Source organism: Plectropomus leopardus, chromosome 10 (assembly GCF_008729295.1).
Source record: "Plectropomus leopardus isolate mb chromosome 10, YSFRI_Pleo_2.0, whole genome shotgun sequence".
In the NCBI taxonomy this organism is placed as follows: domain Eukaryota; kingdom Metazoa; phylum Chordata; class Actinopteri; order Perciformes; family Serranidae; genus Plectropomus; species Plectropomus leopardus.
The window spans coordinates 15,866,481-15,894,016 of NC_056472.1; the positions used below are offsets into that span (position 1 = coordinate 15,866,481).

Genomic DNA, 27,536 nt, shown 5'->3' on the forward strand with positions numbered 1-27,536 from the left:
TTCAACTGACCGACAGAAGGGACAGACGGACAGAGGGGAAGCTGAGAGCCGCAGACAGCCGTTTTATTTCACTCTGGTTATAAACAAGTTTGCTAAATAATACTCGGCTTTTTTGTTCTAGTGATGTGTTGTTCTTCAAGGGTTGTGTATCAGAAGCAGAAAGATTCTACCTGTGTCCCTCTGCTTTATGATTTTGTTTTTCTCCGATTATATTATTAAACTTCTTGTGTGATTCTAACATTGTTGTTATTGTGCCTCTATGAAATGTTATTGGGGGTATTAACTGATTGCAGTGGTACAATAGTGGTACAACAACAATAACAAAATTGCAAAGAAAGTCACACTACTGCATGTTGTCCAAAGCCGCATAAAAAAGTCATGCTATACCATGTCATCCAAAATCGTGTAAAAAAGTCATACTATCGCATGTCAGTCAAAATCACACAAAAACGTCCTTTAGCATGTCGTCTAAAATCGCACAAGAAGTCATACTATAGCTATATATGTCCTTCAAAATCGCATGAAAAAGTCATGCTATAGCATGTTGTTCCAAATCACATAAAAAAGTGATTACCATATTGTGACGTTTGATGACATTTTTTATCAGCTGCTTCTTTAAACAACTTCAGACAGTGCGCTTCCTTGAGTTTGGGAACAAAGTGTCTGAAAATTTACTGATGCATGAAATGTTTAAATTTGCAACCTCTACTCTGTCTTTCCTCGTCTATTATGAAGACATGCTTCAGTGTCCAAAGAGCCATGAAGCTCCATCCCCACGGCTGCAGAGAGCCACAGAGCCTGTTCACTTTTTTTTTCATTTGTCTTGTTTGTTATTATTGATATTTAATATTAATATTGAACCAAATAAGAGAAGAGTAAGAAAACATTATTGATCTCCTTAGGTATCCAATTGCAGACACATTCCATTGAATCAGTATTTTATTACATCTTACTACAGTTTATCCATTTTAACAGATGCTGCAATTACAACTTTTTCGAATCATTTCTTGAGAATACAGCTGTGGTTAGGACCAAATCAAAAGAACGGTTTAATTATCTCTGAATGTGTCCAGATATAATGAGATATGTTGACCTGAAACCTGTCTCTTCTTACACTACTTTTCCAGGTGAGAAACAGTCAGTGTGACATTTAAGATGCACTTTTAATTGAATATAAAAAATTATTGGCAAAACATTTACAACTACAGTCAACTAAAAAATACAAACGAAAGCAAACAAAAATGCAACGTGACATTTAAAGGTTGATCAGCTGATCAGTTTCCTGATACCAAATTAGTCACCAAATAAGTGTGTAAGCTCAGTGTCACACATTCCCAAAAATACCGGAGGATGGTGTGATCTCACACAGTCCGTCCGGCGTGGTACAGTCAGATGAGCTTGGAGGGGAATGCATGTTTGTAGAAGTGTACTACTGCAATAAAAGGGCAACAGAATTGTGATCATCAAGGTGCATCCAGCTGTTCCAGTAAAGTTCTTCTCCTTTTCTCCAGCTCGCCTTCACTCAGCTCACTGCCTGACGTATCCCAACCACCCTGAACACAACACACACAAAGACTCAGTCATATATAAAACAGGGTTCCTACAGCTTACAGAAAGTCTTTTTTTTTAATACTTATTAGAATTTAATTTATGTTAAGTTTTACAGTAGTTGAAATTTTAGAAAACGAAACAAACTGACAGCAGTTGCTTAAGATTGGAAAGAAATTATGCTTAAATATTTATTGTGACATAAAGTCTGACTTTTTGGTGACCTTAATGCAAAAGGCATTGGGTGAATTATTCTAATTATGATTATTTTTTAAAGTTATCCATTATGTTGAGCTTTTCAATGCAATGTCAGATAAAAGATTCATAAGAATTTTACTTCCCATGTCAAAGCATTTTTAAGACTTTAGACATTTTAATACCAAATAAGGCCTTATTCTTAGGTTGACAGATTCAATGCCTTTTAAAACATTGTCAGGATCAGTGGGTAAACATTAAGGAATGAATCCTGACTGGTGTAATGGTGATGTGTCACTCATTCATCACTCCCAACTCATTATCTAGAGATTCCCATGTAGAGGACTGCACTGTAAGCTTATTGACAAAATCAAAAAATATTTGATGTGATAAAAACATATTATATTGAGCGCATTTTCCAAAATAATACATGCAAAGTACTTTTGCGTTTTGATGCGCTGCTCTGCTCACATTAAACATTATTTTCACACCACAACCCATGAATTTATCTTGCATCTGTCATCATAAAAAAAAAAAATCTGTACTTTGTAATAACAGTAAGAAACAGCATTTAGCGCTAACGAGGAAGTGCCGTCTAATATCTATCTTTCTTTATATTTGTGCAACCAGTTGCAATCGCACTGCTCTCTTCTTTCATCCAGCTGCCATTTTCCTTAGCCTATATAAGGTAGAATAATTCTCACTATACATCCTGACAGTAGTGAGTTTACTTGTCCACAGCCACGTTTCCAAAAGACGCCCTTTGAATGATAACAGTTACGTCTCACCGTGGATGACTTAACAGCCACATTTAGAGATTAACATTTTCTTTTGGCTGACACAGCAAACAAAAAAACCCTCTGAAATGACTAAAAGCTACTTTAAATGGTAACTTTCACTACTCTACGAAAATATCCATCAACATCAACATCCAGTTAACATCCATTAAAACATCAGTTTGCAAGAATTAAAACATAAATAAATAACACTAATAGTGTTATTTAAAGACCAACCTCCTCTTTTGCAGCTTTTCTTTTAGGAGACTTCTGTTTCGAGTCCGAGCGAGATTTCCCCCGAGACTTGTCGTTCTCTTTATCTTTCTCTAAGTCCTTTTCACGCTTTCCATCGCGATCTCTTCCTTTCTTGTCATTGTCAGAGTCTGGCGTTGCCTGATTGAGATAACCTCCATCAGTGCACAAACACAAACTGAACATACAGATTAAATATTCAGCATTCACTGTCAGTGACCGCTGGTACTCGTAAGGGTCGCAAGGGGGCTGAAGCCTATCCCAGCTGTCATTGGGCGAGAGGCGGGGTACAGACTATAGCAGCGATGACATAGAGACAGACAACCTTTCACGCTCACAGTCACACCTACGGGCACCTGCATGTCTTTGGAATGTAGGAGGGAGCTGGAGAACCTGGAGAGAACCCACGAAGAAACGAGAACATGCAAACTCTGCACAGAAATGCCCCCCCGCCCAAGGACCAAACCTTGCCCCAACCTGAATTCGAACTAAGGACCCTTTTGCTGTGAGGCGTCAGCGTTAACCACCACACCACCGAGCTGCAAGATTTTACAGTATATACAATAAATGGATTTTGGGGGGTTTCCCTTGTACTTACAGACTTGTGACGTCTCTTCTTGCCCTTCTTCTTGTGTTTCTTGGATTTTTTATAACTTCTCTCTGGTTTAAGGCAGAAGATGTCGAAGAGTCAAAATTGCTGCACTTCTTCCATACAATAATAATCATCTAAGCTACCAGAGCCACTCACCAGATTCTCCACTAGATGAACGTTCAGAAGGAGATTTGGACTGGGACCTCTTTTTCTTCTTGTGGTATTCCTCTTCCTCAGACTCTGAGCCCTGTCAAAATATTTAAGTGAAGGAGCTCAGATTAAGGAAGCATGATATGGATTATTAAGGTGAAGGCAAAGGTATTCTTATAGATTATTAAAGAGGCCCTAATATGCTCATTTTTAGGATCATATTTGTATTTGGGGGGTCTACTAGAATAAGTTTACATGCTTTATTGTTACAAAATATAACATGTGTCTCATACTGCCCTCTGCTGCAGCACCCGTCTGTAATAGAGCTCCTGCCCCGCCTCCCAAGAAGCCCAGTCTGCTCTGATTGGTCAGTTGGCTCTCTCTATGCACAGTCTATTCTATATGTTACATTGTGATGTCACATTGTTATGGAAGTAAACACTGAAACTCAGACGAGCTGTTTCAGGCAGCTTAGGATCACTGTCTTTTGAAGGAGAGAGCTCCCTTTGGCTTGGACTTTGGGATGTATTACTTAGGAGACCTTTTACAAGCACAAAAATGCTATTTAAAAAAAGCATAACAGGTCCTCTTTAACTGCTAAAATGTTTGCGTACAATTCGTTGTCTTGTGCAATGAAGACTACCGACCGATCGAGAGCGGGATCGTTTCCTGTGGTGCTTCTTGGACTTCTTTGAGTGCTTCTTAGTCTTGGAGTGGTGATGTTGGCATTCATGCTGTAAAAAAAAACAAAAAAACATTGCTAAACATCATCTTTGTCATTAAGATTGATAAATTCAGTCCATTCCCACTGTCCTGACAGACTTACCTCTAGGACATGCATAAAGTCTTTGAATATCCTTTTCCTCTCTGACTCCAGAGTCACGTCTTCAAAGGCAGATTCCTTTAAGAATCTGTCTCTGACCTGAAATTAACACAAAGCGATAACTTCAATGACATGATACTGAAAACAATCAAAACAGAGAAGACAAGCTTCTGCTTATTGCTTTTAAAAATAATTTAGAAATTATTAGAACAATGTCACAGTGTAAGTATCTAAGTGATGTTAACAGAAAACTGAGTTGGTACTATGAAACCATAAGAATGTTATTTTGCATAAAGGACATACCTCCTCCCACGTAGTCTCTGGCTCCAGTGGTGGTGTGGCCTGCTTCAGCATGTTTTTAAAGGCTGCTTCTTTCCTCTTCATCTTCCTGGCCTCCTCCTTCTCTCGCTCTCTCTCTCTGGCTTCTGCCTTCTCCAGCAACTACGGAGAAAGAAATTTCAAAATGTGTTAATCAAATAAATATAAACAATGAAAATATATAAACACCCGGGGAAAAGGCTTTAACATAACATCAAGATATAGTTTTTAAGCATGAGATCCAAGGACACATAAACCTCACTCAAGTCAATAATATAACGATTGATTAAATATAATAACTACAATTTAAATCCTTTAACCTTAACTACGCTAAATTACTTAAAATGTTTGGAAAATGTTCTCCTGTCAATAAAACAGTTTACCAGCATCTATGTTCTTTATAAAGGCATAGTTGTGATTTTTTGAAGTGGGGCTGTCTGTGGTACTTTTCTGTAGTTGGTTTATTACACAGTAGATGGCGGTCGGGACCCTCCCAGTTTGGAGAAGAAGGCTGGAGTATCGCCAAGAAAACAAAGTGATGTGGACAATCTAAAAACATCAATTTCAGTTCAAGCGTACTCTATATTTGGAATATTTTTACCGGTTTACCTTGCTGTCAAACAGCCCTTTCCGACGGGGAACTAAAGCTGTTAAATCATTTATGGTCTCTTCATAGCCACCAGACTTTGACAATAAAAGTAATTTTACCTTGCAGAACACAGACCGCTACCGAAGAGCTGTATTGCTTGAAATGTCACTACTACTTCGGTGCGTTAAATAAGTGATAAATTGAGCCCTGCATGTGCGAGCCATTTTTTGCCTTTTGAAGGTAAATCAGTGAAAATATCTCATCCACTTGGACTGCTATTGATTTTTTGGTAGCTAAAATACGTTTTGCTCCTGACTTTGTCCGCAATAATACTTTGCTTAGCTTCCGTGTTTGTTTTACTGCCTGCTTTTATGGATAAGTACTTCATACAACCCCATTAAAAAAAAATCCAAATGATAACTTTAAAGAACTATGTAGGATATGAGAAAAGCTAGAAAAATATGTGTCGGACAGGATTCTTACACTGTTGAATGCCAGCTTGATGTTTCCTGCATCCAGTGTGGTGGCTCTCTTGTCTGAGCTGATTACTGATCCGAAGTCTTCAAAGCTCGTGTTTACTTCCACCAGGAAGCCTTTGTCCTGGCAGCACAAAGAAAGCAGAAGATTGACATGTTGAAATAATTAAATATCAAAACCAACACCTAAAAAAACACTGATATGAGCAGATGTTAAGTAAACAGTTTGTTCCTGTGCTAGAACAGTTTATTCACTATGCCACATATAATTAAGATTTTCAACACAGGTGAAACAACTTTACCTTAAGAATATCTTTGATGATCCTCTTTTCATCATGGTAGCGGGCCTTCAAGTCTTCCACATAGAATTTAAACAGATCTAGGGGAGTGGAACCTGCACAATAGACACATAAAGTCAAAAGATGTTGACAATATTTTTTATGCTGCAAAAAACTATAAACAAAGTCAAACACCAGACCATAACAAGCCTGCAAAATACAATAAAGCAAAAATTTAATAATCATTTAGAAATTTGTATGCTGAATGTTGTTAAATGTAAAACAATATCTAGTAAAAACATATCTAAAATTAATGAGGTAAAAAAAAGTGTATGCATCAGTGCACTGATGTGGTTTATACAGTATTTACGTCCTGAACTGTGCATGTGTTTATTTCTATGTTTATGTCATGTGCAGTTTGCATAGTCTGCATATCACATCCACGTGCTTCAGAGCTTTCGGCTCATGTGGACGTGTGAAGCCATGTGTGCTGCAGCCGGCTGTCCTACCCGGCTGGCCAAGCATGTTGGCGAAGCGAATGTCTGAGCTCAGGGTCGGGTACATCTCCATCCAGGCAGACATGGAGTGAAGCTGACCGTGGTCGTGGAGCTCGTCCAGGAATTTCTGACAGAAACAACGTTCAAAAATACAAATTTAGGGAAGCAACTCATACAGAATGGTTATACAAACAGAACTGATCCTTTCTGTGGATTTAGTTTGTTATCGAACCTTTTTATTGACAAACTGTCAAACAGCTACAACAATTTACTTTTGCAGTCTGGGAAATTAAAAAGTAAATTTAAGACATCAAGCCAGCATTTCTTTCCCTGACATGGTGACTTCAAGTTTGTGTTTTGAGATGCACATGATTTGACCCTAATTTTTGCTCACCTGGAATGCCTCTCTGTTTTTGCGTTGTCGTCTCCTTTCTCTTAGAAGAGTCTTCTGTTTCTCCTCCTCCTCCTCCTTCTCCAGCGCCCGGATGTGCTCCTCAAAACAAATGAGGGCATCCTCTTTATCCATGTCTGTAAGCAGGAAAGAACAAGTTTTTTTTTTTCCCGGGAGAGGAAGCACACTTTCCCTGGAGTCCTGGGAAATTGACTTGTTATGTCAGCTACAGTCAAAATCTGAAGCAACACTAAAAGCAACCAGGAGAAATTTGCTTAGACCTAAAGGTTATCAAGTTGACCACTTTAGTGCTTTATCTGGCAGTATTAATAATAATGAAGGCAAAAGAACACCATTTAGAATAAAATTAACATGAACTTGACATGCAGCTTGGACTGCGCAATAGCTGCAAAGGAATATGAAATACCAAATGTATCGCCTGTAATCTGTCTGCTGTGAACAGCCATATGGAAGGGACATTTGACGTCTATTCTATTTTATTCATTGTATAAACAAACTTAATTTGTAAAATTGGAAGTTTTGAAAGTCATTCTTTTGAGCTGAAATTCCTTCCATGTTTTGCTCCTCTCTGTTCAATCATGTAAAGCTGGTGGCAGAAATCATGTTGTGTTCGGCTAATTTAGATAGTAGAGCCTGAAATAGATGCATTTGGCAGGTCAAAAGGAAGTTACTGCTCTGCTGTTGAGCTTTGCATCACTGCCTACTTTTGGAATTGCATCCACGTGGGAGGATGTAAAGGACTTAATTATTTCAGCAGTGATACATGTGGTGGTACATATATTTTCTATTCATAAGCCTTTTGATCAATGCCTATAACATAACTAGTTTTTCTTTTTTGCCCATCATTATATTTCTTGGGAAACAGGAAATTGTTTGGATGTGTATTTGGATGTGGATGTGACTCTGTTTCCCAGGATTTAACTCTTTTCATAACACTATAATCAGGAAGAAGTGGGAACAGGTTGAACATAAAAGTGAAGTTATGGTTATTGCAACTAAAGTGAGGTAGAAATTTGTTCTCTCACTTCAATCATCTGTTTCAACTAACGTCAATAAATAAAGACATGAATTTCTGCTCTCATACTCTGCAGCTCCTCGTCCTCTGCAAAGGTGGGGTTGTCTAGCAGGTACTGCTGGGCCTCAGACCAGGTAGTGCGGTATGTTACATTGGCCATGTTGTCCAAAATGTTCTTCAGAGCTTCCCAGTTTCTCTTTCTTAGTTGCTTGGCTTGCTCCTGGAAACATTTTGTAAAGGAGGAAATCACAATGTCAGCTGTGCCAGTGTCAAAAATGAAAAAAATGACAGAGGGTATCCAGATACTTAATTCTGCCCTCTGTCATCATACTGAACAAATGACCTTATTAGACTTAAGTGATTGCTGTGATTTCTTATGATGTACTTCTTTCTTCACCCCCTCTTAAAATATAACAATTTATTGTACTGGCAAATAAGACTGAGAGTTGAATGATTCTACATCACTGTGATAAAGATGCAGACTGAAAATATCTTAAAATTTTGAGGGAGTTTTGGCTCAGCTGTAGAACGAAGCCTTACCTTCTCTTTCTTAGCAAGGAAGAACAACACATCTTCATAGATCTCCAGCCTGTCCCTCTCTGGTACACAGCTCCACACCTCCTGCTCACTAAACATCTGCTCTGCTTTCCTGGTTTGCAACAGACAAACACACACTCGTTAAGGATATTTTCATACAATAACCCACATGAGGGCAGCATTTCCCAGGCCAATTTCACCTCTAACTCTGGTTTTTAATACTTAACGCAAGCCATGAGATGCACGGTTGTGTAGAGTCAATACAAAACTCATTACATGCTATCAAAAACAGAATTTTCTTTAGAAGTACAACTGTCTTTCAAGATGACTGAAAATATCTTATTTTCTTTAAATGACTTTTCCAAACACGTTCATTAGAAGAATCTAAAGCTGTGGGTGACTGTAGCAAAATAAGGTATTAAATGTAAGGAGACACACGCACACAGTCAGATAACCCTGCTATCCAGTCCAACTGCCTGCTGTGTGCCATCCCAAATCACAGCCTGAGTCACCACAACAACCCCGACACCAGAAGAACTCTGGAACGGGCTCACTGTCAAGGTCACTATTCGATCAGTGCGTCCGCTCTGTCTGTCACCATGACTTTCATACTAGCGCTAAACCAAAAAGTGCTGCTGATCTGGACCTCAAGCAAGACCAGGATTTAAAAATGTGTGACTGTTGTTGGCATAACTTCTAATGCATAGCTCCTTACCAAATATTTATAATATAAGTTAAAGAAACTCAACTGAATTTGTATGTTAAGTAAAAAAAAAAAAGATGCTATTTCGAGTTGTAGTTTCTAGCATCTGTGTTGCATTTATGAGTGAAATTCATAAGAGAAAGAGGTTAAACAGCAAGTTGTGATTTGCATCCAAATCCAATACTTTGTTTACATGTTATCCCCAACATTTAAAAAAAAACCAACAAAAAAAACCCAAAGCTATAGTAGTGGTAGTGCAAGCAAAAAAACTCCTTTAGTCTGCTCACTCACTAAATTTTTACCAAGCAATATCATGTTAAGTTACCAGTGTGACGAGAGTTAAGGGGTCATTGCAGTTTAAGAGCACACTAACAGTGCTATGACTGCAGGATGGCGTGCACAAACCCGTAGATGACCTTTCACTGATCCCATCTGCATAATCATATTGACAATTCAGGGAACCACAAATCTATACAGAAAAAAACAACTTTGTGAGATCACTGCAGCACTTACTTGTATCTGGTGGTAGATGTCATCTTCTCGTGGTTCTCCAAAAACCTTTGAAAGGTCTCTTTGGACTCCTTGTATTTAATTCTGGCCTCCTCTTTTTCTTCCTTTTCTGTTTGGACTTTGTAGGCATTGAACGCCTGTTTCTTCTCACTCAGTTTGGGAAGTGCACTTTGTTGATAAGGAAAAGGGAGAATTTGAGGTCAGATGGGCATCGTTATCACCTGCTGTTGTAATGAGGATTAACAGATATCAGGAGAAAAGTGTACCTGTATCGAGGGTCATTAATTATCATTTTCATAGCCTGTTCCCAAGAGGAATTTGAGGACACACCCTGAAATACAGAGAATAAAATTCAGTCATGATGGCCTGTACTCTTAAACAGGCAAGTTAAATTGACACTTGACATATCTAACGTTTTCAAAACAACAGCTCACGTTAATAAACTTGTTCAGGGTTCGCACACATTTTTAACCAAAGCTTTTTCAAAAGTTTTACATTATATTTTAACCCATTTCCATGAAATGCACAACAGCTTTATGGCATTTTCCTGTACATCTCCTCATGTGAGGATGCGGTTCTATGTTTATCACGTGACTCTAGTAAAGTTTAAACAAGGTATTTTATCAAACAAGCAGAATTAGAAAGATTTTAAATTAGCAATACAAGGGACATTAGACATGTTTTGGGATTTTATACAATAATCAAAACAGTGTAAAATTATAATTTTTATTAATAACTATGGGAACCCTGATTGTTTCACTGTCCTTTGTTAGAAAAAGCATGTGCGACAGGCAGACGAGCAATGAGCTGTACTTCTTTGTCTCCTGGCAGTCAACACATTTTCTTAATTACTAATAGATACAGGGTTAAGAGGTGTGGAGAGGCAATAATTCAAAGGAGTACCGCTAAAGGACTTATGTAAGCGCCCTTTCGGCCACTTGCCTCTCTCAGGGCTTGACTCCCTCATCCATTATAAACTGATTCCACCGCGTGCCTCTGTCTTGTAAGTTGTCACAGTTATTCTAACTCACTGAGGCATGCCGCTTTCTCTCACTGTCTTAATCCCAGCCAGCCCCGTGCCTTTGATCCAATAAAGCTAATCATAAAGACAGAGCCATTAAGATCTTGCAGGAAATTGCAAGCATTCTCAGAGGAGAGCTTTGTGCACAAAATTAAAAAGAGCCTAAATATAGCAACATTCAAGGTGGGTGGCGCTAGGCCGCCTGCGACACAACTCATCCACAGCAACAGGAGGTGAAGCTTAACAACTGAGCTAAGACCTCCCAGGGACTCATGAGGAGGGACAGGGATTAGATCCTGATCACAATGCAAGGGATCTTCTGGTAAACAGATCAGGCATTAAGCGAAACTGAAGTGATAAAAACAACCTTAAAAACAGACCATCTATGTATGATGCTGTACAACTCAATCGCTAAAACACTTGTTGGAATTGTATACATTTGTAAGCTTTACTATGGTTAACAACAGAGTGCTACACGGATGAGTTTCTTTTTTTGTAGGCCAACCGCAAAAGTTTTCAATGCCCCCCTCCACAAAAAAAAAATACATTCGGATTTTGCAATTGGATTTTCGATAAATGCAGAAAGTAAGCTCTATGGCAAACATACATTTAAGATACTTACACATTTTTACTCAGCAAGATAATCTTCACAGATGAACACTACTATTATGATTTTTGAATCTTAAGTGCAATCGCAGAAGTAAAAAGCTAACGTTAGGCTATAAACAAACTATACCATGGTAACATGACTTCAACGATGCCACCACAGTGAGGCTGTTAAGCCTTGTTATGATGACGTTTTAGTCTTATTTAGCTACTTATTAGCAATTGCCTTTTTCAAGACACATAAAAGCATAAAAATTCACGAGCAGGGTGTTTACCCATGCATTTTATGTTGTAGAACAAAATGTTGAAGTCTCTTAAGATTGTGTTCACCAAATACCTTATTTTGGGCACCTAACCAAAAACCTAGTGACTTTAAGATGACTGAATCAGGAGTGCAAAAATACTAACTCATTCCTGCAGCTCTCTATCATCAGTTCCTTTATCTCTGACTGATTAAGGCAGCCAAAAGCCATATTAAAATGTAAAACATGCTGTTGATATGCTTAACATAACAGTAAAAAAAAAAAGGCCATTTCCACCTTCACCGATTTATTTTATCAACTAAAATGTATTGAATAGAAAGAACCTTGTTTTAATATTTTTTTTATACTTATGTAAATAATTTGTAATGTGTCTGCTTGTCAGGGAAGTTTTTACTGTATGTACCAATGGAGACACCTAACTTTGTTGTGCAGCTGTGCAATGACAGTAAGTGCACTGAATTGAATTGCATTTTAAAACAGCAAATACATGATAAAGAAAACAAAAGTCACCCTGATGATATTTTGCACTGCAAACTGAACTCCACTCCAAGTGATAGCAGTGATGAAGTCTAAAAGATTCATGGTGGTGGTCACAGTTAAAGTAAAAACACTTTAATGTATACTAATGTATCTCAAGGTAAGCACCCTGATACAAGCTGAATTGTTTCTGCATTTAACCTGCTAAATGTCAAGTAACGTGAATGTGCACGACAGGCTGACAGAAACAACACAGCCCCTGCACTTCCCTACAGTGTGTGTGACCTCTAGTTCATCTACATGTTAACCCCATCTGACAGCCTGACGCACCTTCTCCTTCAGCAGCTCTTTGAAGGCCTGCTTCGCCTCCTCTTTAGTGTTCCACTTGTAAGTTTTCTTCTGCAGTTCAGGCCGTTCCTCTTTTGTGATTTCAATACTGAGGGCAAAGACAGACGGTAATACATTAACTTGGCTGTCTTTGCATGAAGCATTTAAGATGATGTGATGCATTAAATTAATTTATGAGACACAAAAATAGACATCTTTATTCATTAATGCATTAGGCTAAAAGGGTGCTGTGTACATAAACACAGTGTAATAATGGCTATGGTTCTGGCTTGATGTATGTGGTGTAAGTCTGAGAACTGGAGACAGTACCCGTCTCTGTGTCAGACATAACTGTTTACCTGGCTGTGGCCTCTGTGGCAGCTGAGCTCTCTAAGGACACCACAGGTGCATCTGCAGTCTTGACCTCAGCTGTGTGATGCACGGCCGCCTGAGACAGGTGCTCCTCTGAGACTGCTGTTGCAGTTTCCGCCTCCATTACGGTTGCCATAGTGGCTGTATTATCTGCTTGCACTGCAGGAGCTGCTGTGGTGCCAGGAGCCATTGCCTCTGCCGTTCTGAAATCAGAGCATGACGGGTCAAACCGTAACATGATGGGAGGAACACCAGGACAATGCAACTGACTGGAATATAAAGGGTCGCTACATGAAAATGAAAAGCTGTCATAATAATAATAAAAATGTTTTTGATCATGGAGGAAGAAGTAATGTTCAATAACCGTTGTATTTGTTGTTCATAATAAATAATGCAGCCTTGAAGAGTAACCGAAGGTAAACAGGAAGCTCTTACCCATTCTCCTCTGCTTTGATCATAGCTGGAATAGACAAGAGGAGATAGCTGTTAGGGTACTTGTTTTCATTTCAAAGCAGACTGCAGATAAGAGAACAGCACAGAGATAAATGTACTGCAGGAGCCACAGTGTGTTCCTGTATTTGTGCTTCCCGTGTTTGTACATCAATGATGTCCTAAACCCCCTCTAATGCCTGGCTTGATTTGTCAAAAAAGCCAGTTTCCTGCCATTCATCACACTGTTAAAGGCTCATCCATGGAGCGCAGCAGGGCTCAGTATGGAACATTAATGACTTTCTCACAACAGGTTTGACATCATCAGGCAGCAGCTCTTTACCTTCCAGATCCTCCAGCTCTTTGGGTTTGGTCCATCTGGACTCCTTCGTCTGAGAGTTGTAATAATAAGGCTTCCCTGTGTCAGACTTGTACTCCTTCCAAGGGCATTTAGACAGCATTTGCTAAAAGCATCAGAGAAGAAAGTATTTCAGTTGTGAAAACTAGTGTGCTGTAGGTGATCCATACGGAAATAATTATTTAACTACTACGATAACAAGTGTATTATTTTTTTGAATTAGTTTCATTTATAGATGAGTGGCTAGAATTTAATTTTTTGTTTGACAGAGAAAGGGAAGGGAAAGCTTCAGCACAATTATGTTTCAAGCACTACTTGCACAGGAATAGTAATGCCAGGGGACTCCATGTGATAAAGAAATTACACCCCCTATATCTGTGTTTCATGCATTGCATTTGCACTCAATAGAGAAGCCTGTATTTTACTTGAATTGATTGAGATTGTCCCCCTTATGATTTCAAGGCCATAAGTGTATTGCTGCACTGGAACAGTTTTTTTCTCCAAGTAAGGAAATTGAATATTTGCAGTATTCACAAATCACTTAAATTTATACACATTTTGCTTTTAAGTGTTGGAAGATGCAATCATCACTAAAGCGCATGTCATGCAGCGCAGACAATAAAAACAAATGAAATTGTCAGTTGTCACATTTACACTGCACACAAAAGTGTGTTTATATATTCACAACATCGACTTATGCAATGAGTAACATGCAAGAAAACATTTCCCCTTAAAAACTACCCTAGCTGCTGGTAGCCTTTATGTGACACTGTGAATTAAAATAATTTTTCTCAGTCTAGCTAATTGTATATGAAATACGATATGCATGTGCATTACAATAATAATACAATCACTAATCTTGAGGAAGCCAATAGCAAAGTACTACTATTTTCAAATAACCTGTGTTTGACAAAAAAAGGCAGGAAATTTGCAGCTGAATTTTTACTTTAAAATTACGAACATGGCAGATTTGCACAGGAGTAACATCACAGACGACATCCACAATCATTTCAAATGATCAGAGTTCCCCAGGTAATACTAGTCCTGTGCAAAAGGGGCTTAATTGGTTTTCATATTTTCTGTTTGTTGCTAATGAGCTGAATGTATCTAATTGTATTTAGTATGTGAGACTTCTCATACATGCAAGTATGGTCTTTTGAGGGCTGAAGATGTCAACATTGAAGCGTGGCTAAATATGGTTCATTTAATTAATTGTTTATGTACAAAATATATATATGAATATGTAAGTGAGAAAATAAATGGTTATTTGGGATCAGCTAAGTTTGCAACATCAAAAGGATAAGTTTTTTAGACAGGACACAAAGATGCATACATTCAACAACACTTAAGACCCTTCAACATGCATTTGATCTTGGATTAATCACCATATTTAGTTTAAGGATTGACTGATACACAAACAAATGCTTCAGTCTAACCGTATTAAAACGCGGGTCCCTGTATCTTCAATTTGATGGCAGCAATTTACAAATGCATGTTAAACCATGTTATGCAAATGATAAAGGTTTGTACCTCAGCAGGAGATTTGAGTTCATCTGGTTTCTCCCATGTGGACTGCTTAGTCTCTGTATTGTAGAAGTAGGTCTTCCCATCCAGTGATTTGTGTTCTGTCCACACGGACTTCTAAGGGAGACAAACACAAATTAATCAGCTGTCTTAATGCCAAGAAAACAAAGAAACAGAGCAAGAAACAACCTAACTTTGGTTCCATGTAAAATGCTTTCGAGGCTCCTAGTTAATATTGTCAAAACTTCTATCTACTTCTACTAACATCTATCTTTCCATTTTCATTGTGCACTAACCTTCTTTGGCTGTTCCTCCTGTGGAGATCCATTTGTAGTACTCTGCAGGGACAATAAAATGAAACATTATCCACACTGCAGTTATTGAGAAGACAAAAAAACCCAGTAAACTTGCAATTACTGCATATAAAGACAAATTATGTCTTACAGCTGTTCCAGGTGCTGCAGCTGTGAGGATAAAGACACAAATCAGTCAGACGCTTTGCTTCTAATGAATAAAAAATATGCAAGAATATGATTTGTAAAGAAAGTGACAAATGAAAGCTCTTACCTGTGGAGTCAACACCAGGCTGTGAAAAAGACAATTTTAACAACAAATTATTTCCCTGAGAAACACTCACAAATGCAAGCAATACAGACTCATCACTCACAAAAAAAAAGCAGCTGACAAAGCTTTCATTATTTGTACAAGACACTTGTACGCACTCAAGATGCAAAAATATACTTGTGATGATGAAGTGGACGTCTTATGATCTCTAAAGCTGCGTGAATGTTGCCCTGATAAATATATCCGATTGCTCATTTGCATAACTTGCTTACCCGTTGGTATAAAAGACAAATTAACAGAACATCAACAATTAAGGGCTCATGTGTTTCATTGCGTTTACTGTGATTCACGGCTGAACCAAAGCCAGAACAAAACAATAAGGGACATATTGCACGCAGGTGTTCATTTCAATTCTAATCATCCACTGTATTTAGTGATGTTTTCAGTTGTTTCATTTTAATTTGTGGTTAACAATATACTGTTTTGTTTTTTGGGTTTTTTTTATGGAATGACATCAATTCATACCCAACAGTTACTTGCCAGTGCAAATGATTCACTTCGCATTTCACAGGTTGAAGTGTATTTTTAACAAGTGTGAAGCAAAGCACCGATGGAAAAAGTAGCAAGGAGAGTTACCGGTCCCGTTGGTTGTACAGCCGCAGCTGGCATGCGAGGGGGCATCATCATCCCTGGCATCATAGGTGGCATCATGCCTGGCATCTAATAAAAGAAGCATCATGAAATATTCATCTGGCATTTCCATACCACCCAGTGCAGGAAGAAGTATTAAGACACAGTGTGATACAGGGTGTTGGTGTCTGTGGGGAGGGCTGCTTGCAACTGGGGGGAGAAGGTGAGACTGAAACTGAGTCTGCGGTGCTGATTTAATGGTGTGATGCCACAGCTTGCGACCTGTGAAGCAGCAACACACCAAACTACATCCCCTCACCACCTTTTGAGACTTGGGTTGCTTGCGACCTTGAACACCCCGAAGTGTCATTCCTATTTATATGCATGACAGGACCACAAACACTTGCTAAATGTGAACTGTTTTTGCTTTAAAAGACAAATAACTTTTAAAAAAAGAGTGGCGCTACATCAGCAGCATTCAGTAAACCAATGGTAGGGGTTCAATAAGATGAACAAGCATCTCTTTAAAAGACTATGAGTGCTATTTGAAACATCAACTAATCATTGCATAACAGATGAGCTTCTGTGCAGTGCTGAGCAAAACAAGAAAGTCAAAAATAACTTTTCTAATGACCAATACACTATTATGTATCCCACTGCTTTTCTTGGCAAGAACTGCTCTACTGTGCTGTGATTAGCTAGTAATCATCATGTCAACATGTAGAAGTTGGAGATGGTTAGGGTTAAAAAGAGGTCATAACTAGGGCTAATGCTAGCCAATCACAGAACAGTAGGGCAAGACTTGCAAAGAAAAGCAGTGGGATCAATTAACATATGGACAACAAACGACTGAGTTAAAGGAAAACTTCAGTTTACTATAATTTGTGTTTATTTCAGACCAGAAACTCTATCAGTTATGGTAATATTGTGTAATTTCTGATATCTTCAACAAGTGGGATGTCATATACTGCTAAAGGGTGAAATACAAGCAGTCAAATGCACGTGATGAGCCAGGTTGTGAACAAGCAGACAAGTCAATTTTGCCAGATTCTGCCAATTTATTTTGGGGTAAAAACACAAGTAATTGGACAGTAATGTCGCTAATTATCTCTTATTTCACAGGATAATCCATGAGCGCACACATCTACTGCAACCACAGAGGGTCAAAGTGATACCAGTGGTTTGTCTTTGGTTCTTTTCCAAATAAGTTTGACTAATCTGCACATATGACCATCAAGCCCAGTAAGTTCAGTGTTTTCCACAGAACTAGATTCGATGTGTGGCTGTAGCTGATGGGCTGTGAAGGTGTGCCTGATCAGCAAACTTTGTTGTCACCGTTAAACAAGTTAGACCCAGTGCCTGACAGCAGAATGCGCGGTTTCATCTGTGGCTGGAAAAACGATTAACGCAGAGGGGTCCATTATCGGTGGGTTCATTCAAAAATCCAATCTGATGCTCTACACTACAGTGAGAGTGCTGTTTTTCTATTTCTATATGAATTTATGAACGATTACATTTCACTTTCACTGTGCTTGGTGCTCTGCCACTCTGAAAATGTGGCGCTCTGTGTAATCTAACAGTATATATTTTTTCAAAAGAATGAACAAACGGTCTAGTTTGTGCCAGAGGGAGCTCTGGCGCTCGATATGACTGTTTATGAATGCACCCAATGGGTCTGTGAAAGAGAGAGATAAGTGAGGGCGGGGGCGTGCAGCTCCAAAAATAGAAAATAAATATGAGGCGAGCAATGTTGATATATGTGGTGGGGCGTCTCAAAGAAATGAATGTGTAGGAAACCCTCAAGTCTGACCATTTTCTAGTTATATTGCAAACTTGATATATCTCAGCAATTACTTTGGTAAGGACGATCTTATCACCCCAGCAACTCACATAAAACCCAAGTTGGAATGACACATGCTTTTCCTTTAAATATCTTATTTTTCCTAAATGACACTTCTCAATGCTTTAAGGCTGCACATGATCAACAGCAGAGTCTCTTAACAGTTGTTCAGTGACAAAGCAGTTCTATACAGAAACATATTGCTTCTTTCGGTACAGCAGTTTGAAGAACATCTCCCTTAAACACCGTAGAGAAACTCTGGGACAACACCAAGTCTTTTTCTTTATTAAAGCAATAACTTTGGCCATAAAGCTTGTTAATTTATCCGTTGTGCGATGTGCAAAGCAGTATGTCCTTGGCTAACTCAGAATCAAAGCAGGAGAAATACTGGTGTGATAGGAGCAGCAGAAACACAGGCCACCAAGTCCTCCAAATCCAACAAAATAGAGACAAACCAACAAGATTCCAACAAAGCTCACCTGTCCCATTGGCGGTGCCCCCATTGGTGGCATGATACCAGGAGGAATTATACCAGGAGGCATGGAAGTCATGCTGGGTGGTCGCTGTCCCATAGGGGGCATTCCAATGGGAGGAAAATGAGGCGGTATTCCTGGTGGTCCCATCTAGACAAATGAATAGGGAAAGAGACAAGGTGCATTAGATTACGTTAAACATTCATGAAGGCCTTTAATATTTACCACTCTCAGTTCAACCCTGTATTACGACTGAAATAAGGTGAAAAGCTAACTGTTATTCTGTCACTGACTTACAAATGGGGGAGGTATCCCTGAGGGCGGTACACCTGGATAAGGTGGTGCTTGGCTCGGGCCATTATTAGCGTCCGATGAAGACTGTCATGAATGAGAAACACCACACAGAGTTAGTGAACTCACAATAGCCAGTGGACGCATAACGCATAATTGCCAGCATGCTTAATTTAATCAAGCTGCAACTGCTTTTTCTCCAAATATGTTCTTAAGATTTTAAAATGTGTTTAGATTTTATTTCAACAATATTACAGTTCATACTGTAATTAAAATTAGTTTTAATTTTTTGTTTTATGATGAGATGCACATCCTTACTGATTACTATTTGTTTGTAAAAAAGAGAGTGGTGTAAGGCAGAACAATTCAACAGCACCACAAACTACAGCCTCCAAAATCACCATTAAGCCACCATTCAATATCTCTCTGGAACAGTTTGAACAAAAACTTAACATTATAACCTGCGTGATGATTTACTGCAAGGCATTTTTAGTAGCATGCATTAGTTTTAGCGTGGTGCACTTAAATGGAAATATTTCGGCGATAAAACATTTGCCAGCACAAAAAACAAATTGAGTGCTACTAAGTCTGCAAGGAAATACTGCTCAGTGCTCTGTCATGGATTGATAAGAGCAGAATCAGATTTGAGCAAGCAATCCCGATTATGCATGCACTCGTTTTTGAGTCCGCTCTCAATTTCCTCCAGCTGTTTTTGGCAGCTACTGAGAACCTGAGATCACAAGAGGTCTCTTGCCAAACATTTCTGACTAGCAAGTGGCAGCAGGAGACACCGACATCTAGATGTGGGGGCCATGTCATTTCAAAGTCCACACACAAGGTACTCTATATCTCCCCTGTATTAAGCAACATTATTATTTAGCCTACAATTTCAATTACTGTGGGCATGTAGATATGTACTGTAAATTGAACATCAACAAAACCTACCTCACCTAGCTCATTCATAAAGATATATTAAAATACTCATATATCGTGACTCTGTATCTGCACTCATAGTGACCTAGAAGGCAGACTTAGCAACCCTAACACTGCACTTTTCGTAATGGGAAAAGATCCAACCTATGACTAAGGTTGTCAAAAGTATCAAAACTCTTTAAATAAAACAGTCTGTGTTTATTATATGTCCCTTTAAAGGGTTGCAAGTTTATCCCCCTGGACGATTATCGAGGTGATATTTCACATTTTGCCGATGATCTGTATCAGTGTTTTATTTTAATGGTCGCTGATGAAATTAATTAATGAATAAGTGTGCATATTACACTGAACAAACGTCAGAAAAGGCAGTCTGCACTACATCCAAACAAAGTGTCAGCATCGGAGGAACTTTAACTTCGTAAAACCTCAGGGAGCTATTTTTATTCATTCATTTTTTAAATTTAAATTTTCCCTGACCTTAACGACAAAAGTTGCATGGAACTTGGTAATGTTGAAAATCTTAGTTTTGGGGGAAAAAAAATCTGCCAAAGGCATTTAAACAAATTTTTGTGTTGGAGTTTGTTGTATTCAAAATTCTAAATATTGACAGAAAGATTTTCATTTCATTCAATTGTAAATGCATATCGGTTCCAAATATCAGTTATCGGTCTCATTAACTACAAATAATCGTGTCGATATTGGACCTGAAAAACCAATATTGGTCAACTCCTAATTCCTTTTATAAAGCTTTTTTAAAACTATAAAACAACAACAACAGAGCAATAACCCGATTTTCAACCCAAGGCTGCATGGACAAAACAGCGGAAAAGGGAATGTGCTCAACCCCTGGATATTACTTGTGTACAGATTGTTAAAAAGTTATCCTCTTTAATATGCCTAGGACTTTTACCCCCTTTTTTTGCCTTGGCATCACCAAAGGTATCAAGTATATTTTTATGTACTAGGATTTCATCAAATTTTCTGGTATTGTGACAACACTAATTGCAACCAACGTCATAAAAAGAGAAAGTTGAGCATATATGAGTAAGATGCATATAGAAGAGAGTCAGCAAACAGAGCTGGAAAACAGGGCCAGTAAAAGCCACAGTAAAACAATTTGAGTGTGAAGAACATGGAGAGAAATAATTTTATGTTATAAGAGCTGCTAGACAAATTGCAATTATTGCATGAATAAAACAATGGACATTAAAGAGGACTATGTCTACAGGGATGAAGTAATGCAACATTAAAGTTGCCAACTGCCACAAAATTTCATGACTGAAGAAGAGGAGTTGGATAAAGGGGATTCTGACAATAGCTTGGATGATAAAGATTCAGACTACCTAAAGTGAGCGTGAGCAGCTTTTATCATTATACTCATGAGAGCTTCTTTTGCTGGCTAAAATGTAGCTACTCAATTCCTCTTACATGCTTTAATCATCTGTAAAGTTCACGATTCAGTCCTTGCTTATGTACAAATCTAATTCTGCTCTATTAAATCCTGTGAGCTCTCATAGGTTGAAATGCAGACTGAGAAGCAATCAAATCTGTTTTGGGCTCTTAAATCTTTTGTAGACAATACTTACATACACTTAAGCTACAAGTGATTAGACCATGTATGAGTCTGTCTCACCTATCTCATTCATTTGTAAAGAAGTCACGTTGTATAACTTTATGTGAGTTGGTAGTTCCTGAAGACTCAACTAATAAAGGTTTATAGACATTTACTCTAAGTTATACTGAGTTAACGTTATGTGTAAACGATAACGTAACGTTATAACCCAAGTTACTGATATCACGCCATCTACGATGTTAGATGGGTCTGACAGGCTCTCTATCAGCAGCTTAATGCACACTTTTGTTTATCTCTGTTCATTTTACTTAACGCTTATTACTATTCATAAATAAACACAGGCATTATCAAAAATCTCACCTGCGCATCTGGGAAGTGCTAACTTGCTGAGTAACTGCTGCCGTGTAAAAGCTGATCGTGATGAATGGCCACAGGCTCTGTCTAATTCCTGGTGAAGAATAATAGCTTACTGCCGTAAGAGTTTGGCTAGTTAGCCAACTTTTCAGCTAGCTAAACAGGCCTTTAACTGGACGTGGGTTAAAGTTTATGAATGCCGTTAAACGCATTTAAAAATGTTATATGTATATATAGCTAACGGTGTGTTAGTAGTCGCTAGCTTTTCATTATTATTAGCATCAGTTCTAGGACATAGTCCGAACCATAGCGATATGTGCCGCTCTCTTAGCTCCGCGCTAACACGACATGCTAACCTGTGATGTTTTGGGACGCGTAGCGCTATATTAGCATCATCGGGACAAAGAGCCGGTCATTAACCAAACGCCTAATAAATACACAATCACTTTTCACATTTATTGGCTTTTATTTTACTGTATATAATCTATTCTTTTGAATGATTGTACTCACCATGTTGACGAGAGGGTATGAACCTCCGAAAAGCTTGAGCACCTCTCAAGAACGAGCAATACGATTGGTTCAACTCCCTCCGCGTGCAGAGAGGTCAGAGGTAAAGATTCAGTAGCGCCAGTCTGCGTCAGGGAATTGCAGAAATGCGTAATGACAGTTAGATTGTTGATAGTATGGTCCTACAGCTGTGTAAGAAGAAAGATACAGTCGGTGACAATAATAGGCTGTGCAAAAACTGAATCATCGTCATCTCCATAGGAGATGAGCAAACGCCATCTGTTGAGGATGACCGCGAGATGTGGAAAAAGTCAGTAATTTGACACTTTGTTAGGTTTTTCTTCTTTATCAAGTTTTTCTTAAATGCAACAATTTAGGAAAGAAAGCGAACAAATTACAAAGTGATAAATTAAATACCAGAGGTGGAAGAAGTACTCAGATTTTGTGTTTCAGTAAAAACAGAAATACCACATTGTAGAAATACTGTTTTACAAGTAGAAGTCTACTTACTCATCATGCAGAACACTGTTTATTTCTACAATTCTACAATTTCATTTAGCAGACGCTTTTATCCAAAGCGACGTACAACACAAGCAAGAATTTAGACTTAAGGAAAAAACCCTTAGTAAGTGCAAAAAGTGCTTCAGGTGTGATTGGTCATAGGTATTGCCATCTAGTGGCAGAAGAAGTGCCGCACAGCCCCCCCCCTTTCTTTTTTTTTTTTTTTTTGAAACCAAGTAATAACCAGTAGCGATCTCAGCATCTGAGATTCGACAATCTCAGTATCACTACTTACGATGACAGTCAACATACAACATCACACAACTTTGTCAGTGCTAGATAATCATTAGGTGCTGGGTTTTGGACCATCTGACTTTATCTACCCCAAAGGGCAAAGAGGAGAAGAGTCAGGTTAAGTGCCTAGGTGTTCTCGGAACAATTGAGTTTTCAATTGTCTCTTAAAAGTAGAAAGGGACTCAGCAGAACGCACAGAGTTTGGAAGTTTGTTCCACCATTTGGGAACAACAGAAGAGAAGAGTCTGGCTAGAGATTTAGAGCCGTGCTGGGCTGCAAGCACCAGGCGTCTTTCGCATGCAGAGCGTAGTGGGCGAGTAGGAGAGTAGACCTGGATCAGGGATTCCAGGTAGGCTGGGGCAGTTCTTGTGATTGTTTTGTAAGCCAAGAGAAGTGCTTTGAATTTGATTCTGGCTGCCACTGGAAGCCAGTGAAGAGAAATTAGCAGCGGGGTGACATGTGCTCTTGTGGGCTGGTTGAAGACCAGACGTGCTGCTGCATTCTGGATCATCTGAAGAGGTTTGAATGAGCATGCAGGGAGGCCTGCCAGAAGAGAGTTGCAGTAGTCAATGCGTGAGATCACAAGAGCCTGAACCAGAAGCTGTGTGGCCTGTTGGGTCAGGAAGGGTCTGATCTTCCTGATGTTGTATTTAATATCATCAGATTATAATTACTTCTGCATTAATGTGTTCATTGCTTTAATGTTGCAGAGATTAAAGCTGGAATTTATTATTATTATTTCATGTAGGCCCAACTTTATCTGCTGGAAAACTTGTGGACTTAAATAACAGATTTAACAGTTTTATCTTTAAAATTTTTTTTATCTTAATATATGATAATACATGATAATTTATTTGTTGATTATAAGTAATATGCGTCCGAATTTATATAGCACATTTCAGCAATAAGGATCAAAGTGGTATCAAAGTAATCAAAGTGGTTCACATAATACATTAGAAGCACTGAGACAAAGTGCAAAACAAACCCTTTAAAAGGACACTTAGAAACTATCAAAATCGCCATTTGAGCATGAAAACAAGACTAAGACAAGTATAAAATAAGAAAATAAAAGTTTCAAATAGAAAAGTCTTAAGCCAAATTTAGAGCTGCAGCGGACCTGCTGTTTTCTGGGAGTATGTTCCAGCTTTGTGGTGCATAAAAACTAAATCCGGATTTTCCATGTTTAGTTTTAGTTCTGGGGACACAGAGCAGACTTGTCCCAGATGACCTGGGAGGTCTCGATGGTTCATAGTGTAGCAGAAGGTCTGAAATGTATTTGGACCCTCAACCATTTAGTGCTTTGTAAACCAACAGTATTATTTTGAAATCAGTTCCCTGACAGACAGGAAGCCAGTGTGAAGATCTCAGAACTGGAGTGACGTGATCCTCTTTCTTGGTATTTGTGAGGACTCAAGCAGCAGCGCTCTGGATGAGCTGCAGCTGTCAGATCTATTATTTAGGGAGACCTATGAAAAAACCTTTACAGTAGTCGAGTCCTCTGAAAACAAATGCATGGACAAGATTTTCTAAGTCCTGCTGAGACTTGAGTCCCTTTATCCTTGTTCAGTATCACCAATAAATTTGATGATAACGAGTAATAAATAAATTCAAAAGATAGATAGAGTTGTTGTTGTTTTTTTTTAATGAATCTCAACTTCCATTTGACAGAAACAATTTGGCATACTGTTTAAGAAAGATGCAACAAAATAGTCATACAACTACAATGGATTGACAAACATATAAAAATAGCAAACAGCATCAAAATCAAGTCAACAAACAAACATGCAGTTTTTATACAGGTCATGTTCTTCCTGCATAATGTATGAAATTGTAGTTTAGTTGGTAGCCTACTGTACAAGTAAAGGAATACTGACAAACAGGCCTCAATACAATAAGGCCATATACTATTTATTTCATGTGTATGCGGTGCTAGATCACAGTGGTAGGCTTGAAGCCATTTACTTAAAGTCACTGAAAAGGATCTTTTGTTTAATATAGGTCAGTACAATGGCAGAGCAATATTAAATGGCATTTCCTAAATGTCATTATGACCTAAATTACATTCTGTGTGAGATAATTCACTTATTTGAAGTCCTCACCCTGCACCTACAAACTCATGTTACAGGATTCTTTGCCATAAAGGTTTTTCTTTACTCTGTTACAATGAGTGATTTTCTTTCCTGTTATTGTAGATGTTATAAAAGGTGTCCATTGCAGAATCTGGGCTAGCTGGTGTTCAGACAGAGCAAAATTACCTTGGTGTATTGGGGATCATTTGGAGAAGTGGCTGTGATTTTCCAATTATTGGCTTCTGTGTCAGAGTTCTCCTGGCAGTGTGTTGCTGGAATGATTCCCAATGACGGTGGGAAATTAGAAAGTGTTCAGGACGGGCTACACAATTTTTACCTCTTTAAGTGCCATCCACACGGACTTTATGCTGTCCCTGTTTCTCTTGGTCCTGAAGTCTAGTCATATATTTGTCATACAAAACAAGGTTAAGCAGTCGCTCACCCATTATGAGGATTATTCAAACAGAAAATTAGCTTGATGGCCTAATGAACACATTGATTTGCAGCTATTGCAGTTCTTGTTCTGTAGCGATGCCATGTGCACATTTTGAAAGACCAGGATATGTATACAAGATCATCACAAAATGAAAAAACGAATATTACAGATGTACGTGATGCAGAGTGTACATGCTGCTCAGTGCTGTTGTTCACTGTGGAACCGTCCCTGGGATTTAGAGTGCTATTGGAGTGTGAAGCATACAACAAAGAGTTGGGAAACAGATGAGTCCACACCAGAGGTAGACTGCAATAAACTCTGATGTATTTACCGACAAGTGCATGAGAATTCCCTATCCATTCTCTTAACAAGCCAAACAGACAACAAGGCGACAGTGAGGGGCAGTGATGGATCGAGCTTCAACCTAATGATGGGAGTCAGTCAACCACAGAGCATCACTTCTTCAGGGAACCAAACAAACATAAAACAAGCCATGCATCAACGCCAATGCATAGTGGCAAATGTTTTTGGTTGGACTGAATGTTTAAAAAGGATTATTTATTTTAAAACTGTTTTAATCTTAGACTAGAGAAAAATTGAATATGTATTAGATGACTTTTCCTTAACCTGGTGCTCTCGAAATGTATTTTGTCAAGCTGTTCTAGCCTTCAATTTTTATTTTTACTTTTAGTGTGACAAATTCAGATATTACTCATTGAAATACAATTTTTTTTAGCAGACATATCACGTTGATAAAGAAATAAGTTGATAATATGTTAAAAATCTCATTATTTGTGTTATATGTAAATTTAATGTGGATTTTGTGATATTTGTGATAAAAAAAAATACATTAATGCCATTAAAAAAATTGTAGAATTTCATAATGTAAACAATTACAGTTTTAATCTCAACAAAACAAATTTTACATAATAATAGTGGAAGTTTAGATATTAAATAAAAACATTTTAAATAGTTTGAATTATATATCTAACTAGAATTAGAAAACATTTAGAACTATTGTTAATTTAAATCTTATGTCAGATTTATACAACTGTCTTTTTAAACACCTTCCAAGAAAATATGTGACATAAAGGACAAAAAAAATGTTGAACTGTCTGCCATGGTGCTGCCTTAGTATTTCTGAGCAAAACACAAAGCCCTTTTACCAGCAGAGCTGTTTTTATGCAGCTGACAACATGTCTTTACCACACTGCAGTGTACTAGTAAAAAGGATTTCCTGTAACAAGAATAAATAAAAGATCTCTTACACATATCAAATATCACTCCGGCCTATGTCTTTAGATTCACAATTTTTATTGATCTTACTGTAATCACTTGTAGGTGATTAATGTTGATTAGATGCTGAAACCGTTTCACAACCATTTCTATACACTGCATATGCACATTACATTATATGCTGTAGTGTTCTATTTATACATCCAAACATAGTTTCCCTGTGCCTCATTGTTGTGTGTGTGATTGATTCACAATATATGAGGTGGTCAATGTTTGCTGCCGGCTATGTTACCCAGTGCGCTTTGAGTCCAGCATGCTGCTGACCTGCCTTACAGGCACTCTTCTTTCATCCAACAATTGGCTTCCTGTCAGCCATGGTCACATTAACTATTAACAACACACAGTATTATGTTTGTGCCATGCTTTTGAATTGACCCTTTAAAGATAAAGGAGCCAGAACAGATCTGAATTAGGTCATATGAGGCTGCTTTGTAGCTTTTACAAACCAAAGGTTTGTGTGATAAAATTGTTGTAAATGAACAGTTCTCTCAGTTCTCTTTTATGATTCATAAAACTTTCTTTAATGTGGTGAACGGTTGCGTATTCACATATCTTAACATCATCTTTTCTTGCCGGAAGGGAAAGTCCACCCCAAAATCAAAATTGCATTTTCTTTCCCTCTCATCTGTGGTGCTGTTTATCAGTCTCGATTGTTTTGATGTGTGTTGCTGAGTGTTGAAGATATTGGCCGTAGAGAGGTCTGCCTTCTCTCGGATATAATGGAACT

The 27,536-nt window shown here is 38.3% G+C and overlaps 1 protein-coding gene across 3 annotated transcripts; it reads right to left on the minus strand.

Annotated features, from left to right (window-relative positions):
- Positions 1 to 909: 909 nt before the first annotated feature.
- On the minus strand, positions 910 to 22,309 carry prpf40a (PRP40 pre-mRNA processing factor 40 homolog A). Of its 3 annotated transcripts, none has more exons than XM_042494714.1 (27): positions 22,217 to 22,303; positions 18,853 to 18,933; positions 18,562 to 18,705; positions 16,249 to 16,332; positions 15,616 to 15,634; positions 15,493 to 15,512; positions 15,345 to 15,386; positions 15,055 to 15,165; positions 13,510 to 13,630; positions 13,173 to 13,197; positions 12,725 to 12,940; positions 12,369 to 12,474; positions 9,938 to 10,002; positions 9,675 to 9,839; positions 8,462 to 8,570; positions 7,991 to 8,141; positions 6,889 to 7,022; positions 6,507 to 6,621; positions 6,022 to 6,113; positions 5,727 to 5,843; positions 4,640 to 4,777; positions 4,340 to 4,435; positions 4,128 to 4,247; positions 3,520 to 3,610; positions 3,370 to 3,431; positions 2,757 to 2,912; positions 911 to 1,553 (listed from the first exon to the last, which is right to left on the minus strand). In XM_042494714.1, the coding sequence occupies exons 1-27, from the start codon at positions 22,217 to 22,219 to the stop codon at positions 1,464 to 1,466; spliced, it is 2,673 nt and encodes an 890-aa protein (XP_042350648.1). In that variant the 5' UTR covers positions 22,220 to 22,303; the 3' UTR covers positions 911 to 1,463. The 3 variants fall into 3 exon arrangements, with proteins under 3 accessions (XP_042350650.1, XP_042350648.1, XP_042350649.1); XM_042494715.1 differs by having other exon boundaries at positions 912 to 1,553; positions 4,161 to 4,247; XM_042494716.1 differs by lacking the exon at positions 18,853 to 18,933 and having other exon boundaries at positions 910 to 1,553; positions 22,217 to 22,309.
- Positions 22,310 to 27,536: the final 5,227 nt, after the last annotated feature.

Coding starts and splice junctions, on each gene's coding strand:
- prpf40a (XM_042494714.1), bottom strand. Junction 15,387..15,492: donor CTGCAGCACCTGGAACAGCT/GTAAGACATAAT, acceptor TTGTCCCTGCAG/AGTACTACAAATGGATCTCC. Junction 13,631..15,054: donor AACTCAAATCTCCTGCTGAG/GTACAAACCTTT, acceptor TGATGCTTTTAG/CAAATGCTGTCTAAATGCCC.